The sequence below is a fragment of the Phocoena sinus genome, chromosome 17, assembly GCF_008692025.1.
Source record: "Phocoena sinus isolate mPhoSin1 chromosome 17, mPhoSin1.pri, whole genome shotgun sequence".
Lineage (NCBI taxonomy): Eukaryota > Metazoa > Chordata > Mammalia > Artiodactyla > Phocoenidae > Phocoena > Phocoena sinus.
Genome location: NC_045779.1, coordinates 41,698,162 through 41,714,495, shown reverse-complemented (window position 1 = coordinate 41,714,495; position 16,334 = coordinate 41,698,162). Strand labels below are relative to the sequence as shown.

General features: G+C 46.0%; 1 protein-coding gene across 5 annotated transcripts in view; it reads right to left on the bottom strand.

Moving 5' to 3' along the window:
* The window catches only part of MATN2 (matrilin 2), a 155,508-nt gene extending 139,174 nt beyond the window's left edge, over window positions 1-16,334 (bottom strand). Inside the window, exons 1-2 of one of the 5 annotated variants that reach the window (XM_032610116.1) lie at window positions 16,102-16,334; window positions 444-585 (exon numbers count right to left, since the gene is read on the bottom strand). In XM_032610116.1, the coding sequence (XP_032466007.1) occupies window positions 444-585 (142 nt within the window). In that variant the 5' untranslated portion in view covers window positions 16,102-16,334. The remainder of the gene's footprint in view (window positions 1-443; window positions 586-16,101) is intronic. The other 4 variants (XM_032610112.1, XM_032610115.1, XM_032610114.1 and 1 more) reach the window with 4 other exon arrangements.

The window sequence follows — 16,334 nt, the reverse complement described above, 5'->3', positions numbered from 1 at the left end:
TCCACCTCTCTTTTGTGCCGGCTCGCACCTTCCCCAAACCCGCCTGCTCTACTTCTCATTCTGCCAGACAGGGAAGCATTATTAACACAGATTAGCCAGACAAATCCAATAAAAAATTCTCATAACACCCTTGTCCAGGTAAGTCCAACCAGGACTTTTTCAGATAAAAACTCAGTGCCGTTGCTTATTGGAGACAAGTCATGAGCTTCGGATTCACTGAAAAGCTTTGCAATAGAAGAGGTTTAATTTCATTTGAAAACCCGTGTACGAACACATTCTCAACTCAGGACGCACTCATTGCCAATGAGATGCCCTCTCCCCCAGCACGCCCGACACGGGACCCAGGGCTGGGAGAGCTGCCCCGACGGACACCCATCCCCTGGTCTGGAAGTCCACCCTCGACCACCTCTTCCTACTTCTGTAGGTGGAGCCCTGTCACTCACCCAGGAGGGCCGTCTGAGGGTGGGTCCGAGCATGTCTCCCTCTGGAGATGGACCTGGAAGGAGGCCACTCCCTGGCCTCAGCGGGTAGGAGGAGGATCTGTCCGAGGATCAGCAGAAAGCAGCCCACCAGCATCTTTTCCATCTTCAAGAAGAGAAAGAGGGAAAAGGCTGTGACAAACACAATGGGAGAAGAGGGCGGGGCGAGGTTTCTGGGTCTCCCTGAATGCTAGGTGCTGCAGACTCACCGCCCGCCTTTCCCCAGATCAGACAGGCCACTTGTACTGAAAATTCCATTTGTGTGTATGACCCTCAGACCCACTGGTAGGTTCTTGGATACTCTGAGCAGGGCATACATAGTTGAATTTTTTGTCACTATAAGACTGAATGGAAAACTTGGGGGGAAAAATCTCTACCCTGAAGTTTCTTTTCAATCAAGTTCATTATCAATTATTCATAGTCACATTCTATATCTTGGATTTGAAAAAGGAAAAACTACATCTGAGGATTCCAAGTAACAATATTTTCTTAGTCTAATAATAGTGGATGGTACAAATTAATATATATGTTTCCCAAGGAATACATATACAGTTGCATAAGATAGCATGACTTAGCCTCCTAGCCTCCCTGCCTTCCACACACATCTATTAAGAGGGAACGCGGTGCAGTGTTTTTAAGGGCTTGGACCCTGGCACCAGACCGCCTGGCTTTGAAGTGTCCTGGCTCTGACACTTGCTAACTGTGTGTGACCTTGGGCAATCTGCTTAACCTCCTCATGCCATGTGGGAATATGGTTAATTGGGTGACTTAATCCACGTAACGAAAGCATTCAGGGTAGTGTCTGGCACACATGGGGAGGCGAGGACAAGCAAACAAACAACCGCGTTAGGGGACCAGAGAAGAATAGGATCAAACGCACTGTTGAGCACAAAGCTCTCGGATGCAGAAAGAATTTTGACTCTTGAGTTGAGTTTCAGATATCCACAGGGGTGAGGGAGTTTCAACCAGAGTAGCACACTCTTGACCAGTCTTTACCCGTTCTCTGTACTGGTCCTGGAGAGTAGCTGGTGTGAAGGCTCTGGAGGAAAGATTCTGAGCAGGGAAGCGACATGGTCAGATCCAGGGTTTCCCAGGATGGCCAATCTCAGTGCTTCACATGGGATGAGAAAGGTACTTTCCACATGGTGAATGATATTGCCTATTCTGCCTAGCAAACCCTCATGGAGAAGGCAATATCCTGGGACTAGGTTTAAACGTATTTTTCTTCTCGTTTCTATCATTATAGTGGGTGTCATAGCAATTTATTACTTTATACAAATTAGTGAGGAGGAGGGAATATTTAAGGAGGAACAACATTTAAGGAAGATCATCTGCCTGTAAAGTCTTTACTAAATCCTCATCCTGTGCTTGGCAATTTCACCCAGTTGATTTCATTCAATCTTCAGACCTATCTTACATAAATCAGAATTATTATTTCTGCTTTTTATTTTATTTATTTTTTTGCAGTACGCGGGCCTCTCACTGTTGTGGCCTCTCCCGTTGCGGAGCACAGGCTCCGGACGCACAGGCTCAGCAGCCATGGCTCACGGGCCCAGCCGCTCCGCAGCATGTGGGATCCTCCCAGACCGGGGCACGAACCCGTGTCCCCTGCATCGGCAGGCAGACTCTCAACCACTGCGCCACCAGGGAAGCCCTATTTCTGCTTTTTAGAGATGGGGAAACTGAGGCTCAGAGAAGTTTAGTAAGTTGACCTAGGTCACCCAGCTAAAGTAAGTAGCAAAGTAAGGATTCAAACCCAGGGTAAGAGGCTAATTTGCCAATTCACCAATGAGAGAAAACTTGATTAGCTGCAAGTCAAGTCCCCGTAAGGCAATTCATGAAAGGCCATAGCTGTTTCACCACCAGAGGTGGAAACAGGGCAGGGCAGGGGCAGGGACCACTTCCTAAAACATGAAAAAGTAATAATTCAGTGAACTGTTTGCTCAGCAAACTGCTTTCAGGAATTGACCTGTAGATGAACCCAGGTCTGTCGACCTTCAAAGTCCACAGTTTTTCACACTTGCTGTGTTGAGCTAGCTCACTTTTCACTATGCATTAAAATTCTATTAAGAATAGCAGATGTTTATTCAGCACTTACTATGTGCCAGGCACTGGGCCAAGTGCTTTAAATTTATTAAGTCATTTAATTCTTACAGTAAGTAGAGAAGTTCAATAATTTGCCCAAGGGTATGCAGCTGATAAAGGGGTGAAGCTCCAGAGCATTGCTAGTTCATTACAGATAACTACTGCCCACCCCTTATAAACAAATTAAACTCTTTACTAATTGGACTGTTCCCTATTCATAGCTTAATCTGTGAGATTCCCTTCTAGAAAAGGAAGAAAAAAGATTTTGCCTCTTTCTCTGATCTTAAACCTACTGTTTACTGTCAAGTTTCCTTGGTATTTATCACATTTTATGTGACAGTCTAAGTGTGTTATGTCACTTATATGTGATTTATTATCTTAATGATGTTCTCCTTCCTCCCATCTGAGCAAATCCAAAGTCCACGTTTATTTGTTTTAAAATGTATACAACATGCTCTGAAGGCGCACGTCCATCCTGACACATCTGCAATTAAATCCAAACATTTAGAGCATGATATGGTGGATAATTATCATTTTCAAAAAACAAATACCGGGCTTCCCTGGTGGCGCAGTGGTTGAGAGTCCGTCTGCCGATGCAGGGGACGCAGGTTCGTGCCCCGGTCTGGGAAGATCCCACATGCTGCGGAGCGGCTGGGCCCGTGAGCCATGGCCACTGAGCCTGCGCGTCCAGAGCCTGTGCTCCGCAGTGGGAGAGGCCACAACAGTGAGAGGCCCACGTACCGCAAAAAAAAAAAAAAAAAAAAAAAAAAAAAAACAAATACCACTTGATGTGGCTTGGGTTTACTGTGGGTTTCAAGAAGTGTTTGCATTTTCAAGTTACCATGGCCAACCAAAAGGCCCTGAAGATAGGTGAGGGATAGGGAGTTAAAAATAGAAATAAACACTTCTAGCTGTCTAACCCTGAGAAGGTTACTTTCCCTCTCTCCGCCTCAGTTTCCTCATCTTTAAACTGGGGATAATGAAGAAACCTGGTCGTTGCATGAATTATATCAGCTCATATATATGTAAAGCACATAGAACACTGCCTGACACATAGTAAGTGCTCAAGAAGCGATAGCTACTTATTATTATTATCATCATTCTGCAATCAAACCAATTAATATAAAGTACACACTGCTAATTTTTGTCATACTGAGCCATTTAATGTACCTTATATTAACTTTGATGCTTACTTATGACTACTCTGATAAAACAATGACACACAAATCCATAATTTAAAAATACATGTTAGTATCAAAAAGTATTTAAAACTCTCTTTTTCAGAATGAAATAATGCCACTTGCAGCAACATGGATGGACCTAGAGATTATCATACTAAGTGAAGTAAGTCAGAAAGAGAAAGACAAATACCATATGATACCACTTATATGTGGAATTTAAGATATGACACAAATGAACTTATCTACAAAACAGAAACAGACTCACAGACATGGAGAATAGACTTGTGGTTACCGAGGGAGAGGAGGGATGGATTGGGAGTTTGGAATTAGCAGATGTAAACTATTATATATAGAATGGATAAACAACAAGGTCCTACTATAGCACGGGAACTATATACAATACCCTGTGATAAACCATAATGGAAAAGAATATGAAAAAGAATGTATGTATATGTATAACTGAATCACTTTGTGTACAGTATAAATTAACACAACATTGTAAATCAACTGTACTTCAATAAAATATTTTTCTTAAATGTTCTTTTTTTTTCTTTTTTTTTTCTTTTTTAAATTTTTTTTATGTTTGCGGTATGCGGGCGTCTCACTGTTGTGGCCTCTCCCATTGCGGAGCACAGGCTCCGGACGCGCAGACTCAGCGGCCCTGGCTCACGGGCCCTGCCGCTCCGCGGCATGTGGGATCTTCCCAGACCGGGGCATGAACCCGTGTCCCCTGCATCGGCAGGCGGACTCTCAACCACTGCGCCACCAGGGAAGCCCAAATGTTCTTTTTTCAAAATGCAATGGCACAGCAAGTCACAGTCTGGTAGAAAAGATTTACAAAACATTATCTGATATATCATTTATCTCCAGACATAAGCTCTTATAACTCAACACAAAGACAAACAACCTACTTGAAAATGTGCAAAATATTTGAACACTCATATTGCCAAAGAAGACATTCAGATAACAAATAAACGTATGAGAAGATGTTCAACATTCTTAGTCATTAGAAAAATGCAAATTAAAAATCACAATGGGGCTTCCCTGGTGGCGCGGTGGTTGAGAGTCCGCCTGCTGATGCAGGGGACACAGGTTCGTGCCCCAGTCCAGGAAGATCCCACATGCCGTGGAGCGGCTGGGCCCATGAGCCATGGCCGCTGAGCCTGCGCGTCCGGAGCCTGTGCTCCGCAACAGGAGAGGCCACAACAGTGAGAGGCCAGTGTACCACAAAAAAAAAAAAAAAAAAAAATCACAATGACATTCCATGACAAATCCACTAGAATAACAAAAATTAAAAAGACTGATATAACCAAGTGTTGGCGAAGATGTGGAAAACTGGAATCCTAATACATTGCTGGTAAGAATGCAAAATGGTGTAGCCACTTAGGGAAACAATTTAGCAGTTTCTCATTCAGTTAAACATACACTTCCCAAATGAGACAGCACAGGGTGACCAACTGGTCTGGTTTGCCTAGAATTGCCTGTGTTTTTGCACTGAAAGTTCTTCATCCCAGAAAACTCAGTCCTGGGCAAACTGGGCAAACCAGCAACCTAGATATTTACCCAGAAGATATAAAAACACACCCACACAAAGACTTATACTCAGATGCTCACAGAAGCTTTCTTTGTAAAAGCTGAAAACTGGGAACAATGCAAATGTCCATATATTAACAGACAGATAAATAAATTGTGGTACATCCATACAATGGACTACTACTCGGCAGTTAAAGGAATGATGTAATGGGTGAATCTCAAAATAATTAGGCTGAGTGAAAGCTGCCAGACACAAAAAGAATACATACTGAGCAATTCTATTTATATGACATTCAACAAAGGGCAAAACTCTGTGACAGAAAGATCAATGGTTCCAGGGGGTGGGATGAGAAAAGAGGGTCAGCTACAAAGGGGCAGGAGGGAAATTTCAGGGGTGGCAGAAATGTTCACATCGTGATTATGGTGGAGGTTACATGGCTCTATACATTTGTCAGAACCCATCAAATTATACACTTAAAAATGATGAATTTTATTGTTTTAAGTTGGACTTCAAAAAAGCTGTTTAATAGAAACTAAAAGAATGGGGAAAAGGATACTGTATACAAGTCAACATAAAACCAGCATGGCAATATTCATATCAGACAAGACAGGCTTTTTTAGAAAAAATGCAATGGCAGTGAAACAAGAAAAAATAAGTCAGTACACGTAGCCCACATTAATCACTGTTTCTCAGGGAGGCATTTACAGCTGCTAGCATTTGAAGAACAGGAGCCAGATCCAGTTCCAACTGGAAAACAAAATGATGTTTGAGAAACAGTTCCTTTCACATATGAGAAGCATTGTTGTGCTGAGAAATAGAGGTTAATTCAATCAGAACAGATTCCATGAAGCATTTGGGGGCATGGAAAGAATATTTTTAAAACAATTAAACAGCTTTGACTTTTGTTCTAGCAATTTTTCTCCTCTCCATGAGACAATGAGTCTTTTCATTTAGCTTTACCAAGAGGGTGGGGCAGAGAGAGAGAAGGAGATTGTTCTAAGCATTGCTGTTTCAAGTAAATCGACAGATGTGTAGCATCCCATCAGAGCCAACAGTATGTGCCGTGGGCCTTGAGAGGAGAGGCCTGGCTCTGTCACAACACGCTGAGACCTCGGTTAGGTGATTTAACTCTCTGAGCTTTAACTAGTCAGCCATGAAAGGAGAAGCGTGGTCTGGAAGCAGCGTTCCTCAGCCTAAACCAGACCACAGGCTCAGGACAGGGGCCCAGGACAGGACAACGCTGCTCCCCTGAGGAAGATGGGCATGACACCCTCTTCCTGCCCCTGCACAAGAAGACAAAGGAGCTAAAGCATTAATATTTTCTAAGTGCCTACTATGGGCCAGGCAGTGAGCTGGGCGCTTGTATATTGTTATCTCATTTGGTCCTACAGTCATTCTGTGAGGTGGACGAGGTCCCAATTTCATGGGAGGAACACCGGCGGCCACAGATAGAAAGACACTCTCCAAGGTCTCAAAGCTAGTTAAGTGACAAAGCCAAGATTCTACCCCCGCCACTTCTCAGGCGGCCAGCCTACTTGCTAAAAAAGAGATTTTGAGTCCCCTCTCCAATTATGAAAGTTCTTAGACATCATATTCAAGAGTTTTGTCCCTCAAAGGCCACTCCATTGGCACACCAAGTTTGCATACGAACTACTCTGTGTTCAATGAGAACCAGTCACACAGGGCTGGGGCCGCAGCAGCCCCAGAGGCCTTCCTTCCTGTCTCCCACCTCAGACCAGAATCCCCAGCTCCCACAGGGCCGGCAAATGGAGCCCAACCTCCATTTAGATGTTGACATTTAGATGTTGACCTGACATTGGCTTTCTGTGACTTTCACCCAGTGGTCAAGGCCTGCTGGCCAGCCCAGCCTTTCCAGGTACAGACTCAAGTCCTTTCATGGTCAAGGTAACTCCATCTGCTCCGGTACCCGGACTGGAAACTCAGCCTCAGCTTCCATGTGTCCCTTGCGTCACCATCACATTCATGGGTGGACAAGCCCTGGCTTTCCCGCCCCTGCTCCAGCCCTCCTGACGGCTCCCGCCACTGCAGCAATGCTCCAGTCTCTCTATTTCTCACCCAGGCTTCTCCAGAAGCTTTGGAACTGCTCTTCCTGCCTTGGGTCCTGCCCCTTCCATGCTCAGAACCCACCTATGGCCTTACTACGTAACATTCATGTTCAAGGCCCTCCATGACAGACCACTGCTCGCCCTACAACCATGGCAGTCCCACGTGCACCCCAGCCCCTCTACCAGTGCCAAAAGAATTCAGATTCTTGTCCTAGCTGGGTGCCTTCATCCATGCTGGTCCCTTGGCCTGGTCTACCTTCTGTATTATTCAAAAACGCATTCATTCCTAAAGGCTCAAGTCATATGTCACCCGCCCTCTAAAATGTTCTCCGATTTTCCCAGCAAGGATTGACTTTTCTACGCACCCCTGACAACGGCTTTCTTGTCTGCTCTAGCACTGGGTTTTTGTTTGTTTGTTTTTGTTTTTTGGCCGCGCTGCGCAGCTTGTGGGATCTTAGTTCCCTGACCAGGGATCGAACCCACGCCACCGCAGTGAAAGCACGGAGTCCTAGCCACTGGACTACCAGGGAATTCCCTAGCACTGTGTTTCTTTTTCTTGTTTCCATATCTGTCTCCCTGCCTAGACTCTGAACTGTTCCTTGAAATCACACCCATGTGCTAGATGCTGAATTTCATAACTAAAGTTTTATAAAATAGGTAAATGTTGAATAAACAGATTTATTGATCAACAAAAGATCAATAAATGTTGAATCAAATTGGCCCTAGTTCTGCACCTGACAACTGCCAAGGCCGAGCCCAGGTCTTTGTCTACATACTCTGTTTGCCTTAATGCAGGCAACCCCAATGGCTCTCTCCTATGATGGAAGGAGCCTCTGCCCCAGATTTCTTGGCCTTGAATATATAATTTTTAAATGATATAGATGAAATATCAAATATTTAGTTATAATAATTAAAGTATCCATTTAGTCATACATGCATATTCAAAACATTTGAAATTACAAAATATATATTCACTTAGAAATAATGCTTTATTCATTAAAAATGTTTCAGAAAACAGTGTTTTCTCTCTTTCATGTCATAAAACAGTTTTCAAATGCTTGCCTCTCTAACATCAGTATTTCATCAACGCTAAAGATTTTTTTTGTTTTCTGACATCTTTACTTCTAGGTTGTCTGAGATACAGCACTTTCTGAATCTATATATGATGCTGTCACTGGAAATTTTATCTCAGACCACCAGTTCCCACTTATGTAACATGAGGACAGTTGTTGGGTTTTTTAATATGTCCTGGAGGCATAAATTCACCATCTCTGCAACTTACTCATTCACTGTGCTGCTCTTAAGGTATGGTATCCAGTGTCATCCAGCCCTTGCAATTGCGAAACTGTGCCCAGAGGAATAATGACTAAATTTGAGTTGATTTTTCTTTTACTGTTTTGGTCATTGACTTCTACATGTATTCAAAATTAGCACACTGATTGAGGACATTTCAAGCTAACGTGTCTTCCCCCAATAGTACTTTGTTCAACACATTTCAAAGAGTTCCACATACTTTGAGAGACTTTGCAAGGACTCACATATACAGCAATTTCCTCTTTTCCAAGGAATCATTTTCTGGGGGAAAAAAACCCCTCACTTCATATTTTGGAATATATGGTCATTCCTACCTTATCTTTCCTCCCTTCCATTCAATCAAGCACCATGTTCTACCACGTGAGGTCTCGCATGCCTTCTCCCTCTTCCATCCATACCAAGGTCACAGCCCTAGGCTTGCCCCTTATTCATACTGGAGAGACTACAAAGGTCCTGGCAGACACTGCTGGTTGCCCCCCAATATCCTCCCCTCCTTCTTTAGTAATAGAACCCTCACTTTTTAACTGGACACATAATGGGGCTGGAATAAAGACCAAGATGCCCAGTCTTCCCTTCTTCCCTATCAGGTGACTACATGGGGGTCAGGGGGGATGGAAGTGGATGCGGCGAGTACAACTTCAGAGAAGTGGTCCTTAAAGGAGGGGTGGGGGAATGACCGCCTTGCTTTTTCCTTCCTGCTGGCTGGAATGAGCACATCCTGGCTGGAAACCCACCAGTCATTTTGAACCACGAGGCACCATGAAAATGGAAGTCATGCTGCATGGTAAAAGTGACAGGGCACAAAACTGTGGGCCCCCGACCCCATGCTCACTTTGGACATGCTGCCTCCAGGCTTCTAGACAGAAATAAACTTCCTTCTTCAGGTCACTGTCATTTCTGTTTTTTGTATAACTTGGAGTTGATCATAATCCTAATTAATTGACTGTTTCTAAGTCTCTCCTATTGACTCCATCTGGCACCAGCTGAATTCAATCTTCCCAACATAATATCATGCGCCTGCTCAAGAACTATCAGCGACTTCTACATACCAAGCCGGTAAAATCCAGATTCCTGGGCTTCCCTGGTGGCGCAGTGGTTGAGAGTCCGCCTGCCGATGCAGGGGACGCGGGTTCGTGCCCCGGTCCGGGAAGATCCCACATGTCGCGGAGCGGCTGGGCCCGTGAGCCATGGCCGCTGAGCCTGCGCGTCCGGAGCCTGTGCTCCGCAGCGGGAGAGGCCACAACAGTGAGAGGCCCGCGTACCGCAAAAAAAAAAAAAAAATCCAGATTCCTTAGCTTAGCACTCAAAGTCCCATAATCTGGCCCTGTCTTACAATGCTAACCTCAGAAACACCCCCATCCATTCCACCAACACACACACACACACACACACACACACACACACACACACACACATATTAACCCTCCATTCCAGCCCGGTAGCTCTATACAACGTCTCTTACTCGCCGCTGGTTGGATTGAGTTTAGGACAACGAAGATACAGGGAGGGAATCACTCCCTTTCAAATTGAACTGTGAATGGAAACAACCTTAACAAGAGAACAGATACACTGTGGTGGAGTCATATAATGGGCTATTATACAACCATAGAAATGAGTGAATTACCGCTTGGTGCAAAATCATCATAAACTTACAAACATAATATTGAACAAAATTAAATTCAAAAATGGACAAAAGGAATCTTAGGAATCGGGACAGTGGTTACACTTGAGGTGTCAGTGCACAGAAGGAGGCGTGAGGGGGGGGATTGTGGGGTACTGGGAATGTTCTGCTGATTACTCAGTATGCTGACTGCAGGTTCATGAAAAAGAATCCAGCTACACGCCAGATTTGTGCACCTTTCTATACGTATGCTTCAGTAAAAAGTTTACTTAAAAAACAGGCAAACTAAGTTAGAAGAGCAGTTACCTTCGGGGGGAGCTGATAATTAATTGGGTAATTGTGGGCACAAAGTGGGGCTTCTGGGGTGCCGATCTGGGAGATGGTCACATGAGAGTGTTCATTTTGCAAAAGATCCATTGTACTGTTCCCTTACAGTTTGTGCATCTTTTTATATGTTCTTTTGATTAAAAATTTACTTAACAAGTGAAGTGTGCAGTACTACTCCTGCCACCCTTGCTCTCTGATCATGCCATGGACAAGGGGATTCAGGGAGAGATGTGAGCTGCAGCAGAGATTTTAGAGAGAGGCTAATGGGTGTTCTCTCTTGAGAGGGCTTTTGTGCACATTCTGGAAGAGGTGTTAATAAGAATGAGGGTGCACAGCTGGTCCTGACCTGGAACTCCTTCTCAAGCCCTGGGGTGGGCAAAATAACGTCCCTCCAAAGATGTCCATGTCCTAATCCCCAGAATCTGTGGATATGTTACGTTACACAGCAAAGGGGAATTACAGTTGCTAATCAGCTGACTTTAAAAATAGGGAGATACCCTACATCAACTATACTTCAATTAAAAAATAGAAAAAAATAGTGAGAGCACCCTGAATTATCCAGGTGAGCCCAACGCAATCACCAGGGTCCTTAAAAACAGAAGAGTGAGGCAGCATGAGAAGGACTCAGCCTGACATTGCTGGCTTTGAAGATGGAAGGAGGCGACAAGCCAAGCAATGAGGGAAGATTCTAGAAGCTGAAAAAGGCAAGGAAATGGATTCTCCCCTAAAGCCTCCAGAAGGAACAATTCACCCAGTAAGAACCATTTCAGACTTTTGACTTCCAGAAACATAATAAACTTTTTAAAAACTGAAGTATAGTTTACAATGTTGTGTTACTTTCCAGTGCATAGCAAAGTGATTCAGTTATACATATATATATTATATATAATATATATACTCTCTTTCAGATTCTTTTCCATTATAGATTATTACAAAATATCGAGTATAGCTCCCTGTGCGACAGAGTAGGTCCTTGTTGTCTACCTATTTTATATTTAGTAGTGTGTATATGTTAACCCCAAACTCCTAATTTATCTCTCCCCCCTCACCCACTATCCCCTTTGGCAACCATAAGTTTATCTTCTGTCTGTGAGTATATTTCTGTTTTGTAAATCAGTTCATTTGTATCATTTTTTGAGATTCCACATGTAAGTGATATCATACGATATTTGTCTTTCTCTGTCTGACTTAATATGATAATATCTAGGTCTATCCATGATGCTGAAAATGGCATTATGTCATTCTTTTTTATAGCTAGGTAATATTCCATTGTACATATATACCACATCTTCTTTATCCATTCATCTGTGGATGGATGTATAGGTTGCTTCCAATAAACTTGTTTTATGTCACTAAGTTTGTGGTAACTTATTACAGCAGCAGTGGGAAACTAATACAGACACTGTCTGGAAATTTCAGAGAGGTGGTAATTTTATTAGAGGAGATCTTGGGGATGGGGGCATTCTTTGTATTTCAATGCAAATGGAGAAGGAGAAGGAGCTAGAAAAAATCAGCAAACACTGTTGATGGGGAAAAGGAGACCATTCTGAGGGGCTAGTGTTAAAAGTTGAGGGTTTGTCAAAGAAAGGGAGAAACTGTGAAAGTAGCAACTTCAGAACTGAGTTTGAAGCAACCCAGGGCTCACAAAAGATTTGACCCATAGTCTTGACCCCTGTGGTGTTAAGCTTCTCATCTTTAAGACAAGTGAAAACAAATTCACCTAACTGGGAAGGTGCAAGGATAAGCCCTCAACAGACGTGAGATAACATCCTTTGATTGGGATTTCCCTGGTGGTCCAGTGGTAAATAATCCGCCTTCCAATGCAGAGGACGCAGGTTCGATCCCTGGTCAGGGAACTAAGATCCCACATGCTGCGGGGCAAATAAGCCCACGTGCCACAACTACTGAGCTCGCGTGCCACAACTACAGAGCCCACTTGCCTCAACTACAGAGCCCACGCACCCTGCAGCCTGCGTGCCACCACTAGAGAGAGAAAACCCACATGCCACAACTAGAGAGAAGCCTGCACCCACAAGGAAAGATCCCGCACGCCTCAATGAAGATCTCGCGTGCCGCAACTAAGACCCGACGCAGCCAAAAATAAAGAAATAAAGAAATAATAAATAAACCTTTAAAAAAAATCCTTTGCTTTACATCATTTTCTCTAATAATAACTGTTTATTAGGCAGCATAATGCCCCCAAAGATGTCTATGACCTAATCATCCCAGAATCTGTGAATATGTTACCTTTGTGGAAAAAGGGACTTTGCAGATGTGATTAAGCTAAGGATATTGAGAAGGAGAAATTAGCCTGGCTCATTCAAGTAATCACAAGGGTCTTTATAAAAGAGAGAGGAAGCGGGGAGAAGGGGGAAGGGAGAGAAGAACTGGAAGCTGCTATGCTTCGCAGATGGAAAAGACCAAGAGACAAGAAACATGGGCACCTTTCAGAAGCCAGAAAAGGCAAGGGAACAGCTTTCCCCCTAGAGACTCCAGAAGGAACATAGCTTGTCGACACCTTGATGTTAGCCCAGTGAGACCTATTTCAGACTTTTGACCTCCAGAACTGAAGGACAATAAGTCTGTGTTGTTTTAAGCACTAAGTTTGCAGTCATTTGTTACAGCAGCAATAAGAAACTAGTACAATAACCCAAAATAGCAGTGGGCTATTCCAATGGGGATGGAGCCAGGGTCTCCAACAGTAAAGTTTTCCTTGACGATACTCTAAAAAGAACTTTCGAAAAATGTTAGCTAGCCCACGTGCTCAGCCACTGACTTTACATGCAGACAGTTCGGTAAAAATCTTATTTTCAATCAGCTCACTCCGAGCACTGGCAGATTAATTCACAGTAATTATCTCATGTAACCCTTATAACAACACTATGACATAGATCGTATCATCCCCATTTGACGGATGGTATAACTGAGGCTCAGATAATAATAACAGTAAGTATAGTTAATAAATATTGAGCACGTACTCCGAGCTAGGCATTATACTAAGCGCTTCATGTGTGTTAACTAATTTAATTCTCCCAACAATTCTATTCCCATTTACAGATGAGAAAACTGAGGCAGGGAGTCAAAGTAACGTTCCAAGATCCTTGCAGGTAATGAGTGGCAGGGCTGAGACTGGAACCCAGGTCCCTCAGGTGCCAAGATCAGGGTCGTACTCCCACAACCTCTCATCACTGTCAGCATCATTACCACCAATTACTGATAACAGCTGAGGCCTCTGGGATGGAGCCCAGCCCTGCCTTTCTCTCTGAGTCCCTTTCAGGGTCCTACCAGGTAAGGCAGTGGTGGCTGTCTAATGAGCCACCTGGCAGGGTTCAAAGATGACCTCACGGCTAGAGCTCCAAGCGGCAACTGGTCCCTTGGAATGGCCTCCCTGGCACTGTTTATTAGCAACAGCAATGATAGCCTCCACTCTCTCCTTGGCACTTCAGCCTCCCTCTTCCTCTGACCCTCCTGACTTATTCCCACATGTACATTAAACAGGGGTGCCCTCCTGAGCCTCCCTAAAGACAGGGAGTCCCAGGAAAGGGCTCTCTTAAACACACATGCTAAAAACCAGAGGGGAGCCAGTCCCGTCCCAGGGATAGCATTCGAGGCTCTGGCTCACTTGGCTGGTCTCAAACGCAGCTGCTCACCCGAGTCCCAGCATGTCCCTTCTCACCTCCCACCCAGCCAGCCTCACACCCAACACCCTGCAGGCCAGCGTTTACACTGGCACTCCCTCTTCGCCCCAGGCAGAGCTGATTCTAGGAAAACTGTGGGATTTCTCTGTAGAACCTTCAGTGATCCTCTTATTCCTCATCTACCTTTCAAGGAGCAATCTTCTATTTCCTTTGCTTTAAATCTTGGGCCTCATTTCAACTACCTCTTGCTAAACAGAGATATGTGGTGATGCTGGTAAGAGCTTAGAGCATGACAGCCATCTGAGGGTGTCTGAGAAGTGGACTCTGGTACGGCACCTCCAGCCAGTGAGCTCAGGCCTCAGTGCCTCCAGCTTGCCAGGGCCTGGACTCCTGAGCCCGGGACCCTGGATTTGTAGGAAAGAGAAGCCTGGCAACACAGAGGTCTGACTGAATTCTACTGGCAGGACTAAAAGTTTGGGCAGATAGGAAGACACAAGGTGAAGACCCAACAGATATCTACCTGCATTCTCAACAGGGGGTTCTAAGGCACCAAGCTTCAGGGGCTGAGAGGAAACTTTCCAGACCATAAACCCATCCTGGAACAGCAATATGGTTTTCTGAGGCTGGGAGAAACAGGCAGGGAGAACCGTGTAGGACGCACTCCTGAACGGAAAACTCCAGTTAAATACATGTAGATCATCTGCCACCCTCACGTGCCCACAGAGGGCCCACCTTCCTGATTTGGAGAGGAAGTGACTGCTTGTAGGAATGCCTTGCTTTTCTGGAGAGACAGGTGATGGAACTAATCACCAATCTTAAAATGCCTGGAACTGTTCTAAGGACTTGAATTCAATCCTCACAGCCCTTTAGGTATTATCAACCCCATTGGACAGATGAAGAAAGTGAGGCATAGAGCAGTTGGGTAACTCCAAAGTTGCCAACCTGTAAGCTTCACTCACAGCCGGGGTCTGAACCTAAGCAAGCCAACCCCAGAGTCTCTGGTCTTGACCATGCCCCTCCCCCACCCCTCCCCCACCCCCGCAGCGGGAAACCAATTAAATGCACTTGGCGCAGATGCAGCCCAGCTCCCTGATTTATGACGATTTGGGACTTGGTCAACTGGGTTTGTTCCGGGCGGGAGTATGTGTTCCTGAGGAGCTACCTTCCTGTGCACCTTCCTGTGCGTCCAGTCCAGGAGACGTTAACGAGAGAGGGTCCCCATTTTTCTGTCCTCTCTCCAAACTGCCCTCGGGGTTTCTAGCAACTACCACAAAACGCCCTCCCCTTTCTTTCCTTTCCCCGCAATGTAGGGAAGCTGGAGCTTTAGCTGTCCTAGAGAACCAAGAACAAAATGCAGATGACACGGGCATTAAAATACCAGCCGACCGAGGCGGGGAGTCGGAATCGATCCGCTGGCCAGCTGGACAGCAATCATACCGCATCCCCACTCAACAAGTCTCCCTTTCCCGGGGTCGGTGGAGGCCAGGTCTGGGCGGCCCCGCGGCGGGGCACAGCGCCCCCACGGGGCGCTGCGGGGTGGCTGCCACGCGCTGCGCCGGGCTCAGGGAGCTCGCGGAGCTCGCCCGGCCGGGGCGGCCCAACTGGCCCCGGCCGGGGGGTCCCGCAGCGCCGCCCTCCCTCTCGCCCTCTGCCCCGAGGGGTCGGGAGCCAGGGGCCCAGGGTGGGAGGGGGCGTCCGACGGGAGGGGCCGTGCGGGGCCGCACGGGCCGGGGCGCGGGCCTTTGGGCGCGCCCGCGTGCGTGGGTGCCCAAGCTCTGCCTGTCTGTCCGTCTGTCTGTCTGCGCCTCGGGGCTGCGGGGCCAGGCAGGGCCCTGGGGAGAGCGCGCCCCGCTCACCTGCAGCCACCGCCGGCGCCTGGGAAGCGAGACAGGGGCGCAGACTCCCGGGTCTTCGTCGCTGGCCTCCTCGCCGCTCCGAGAGCCACGGCTCTCCTCGGGAATCGCTCGTGGGAGCCGAGGAAGAAGCCCGAGGTGCTGCCGCTGTCTCCTCTTTCGCCGCTTCCTCCGAGTCCCATCCCAGAGCGCTCCGCTCGCTCGCTGGCTGCCTGGGCGGCTCTGGGCCAGCGCCG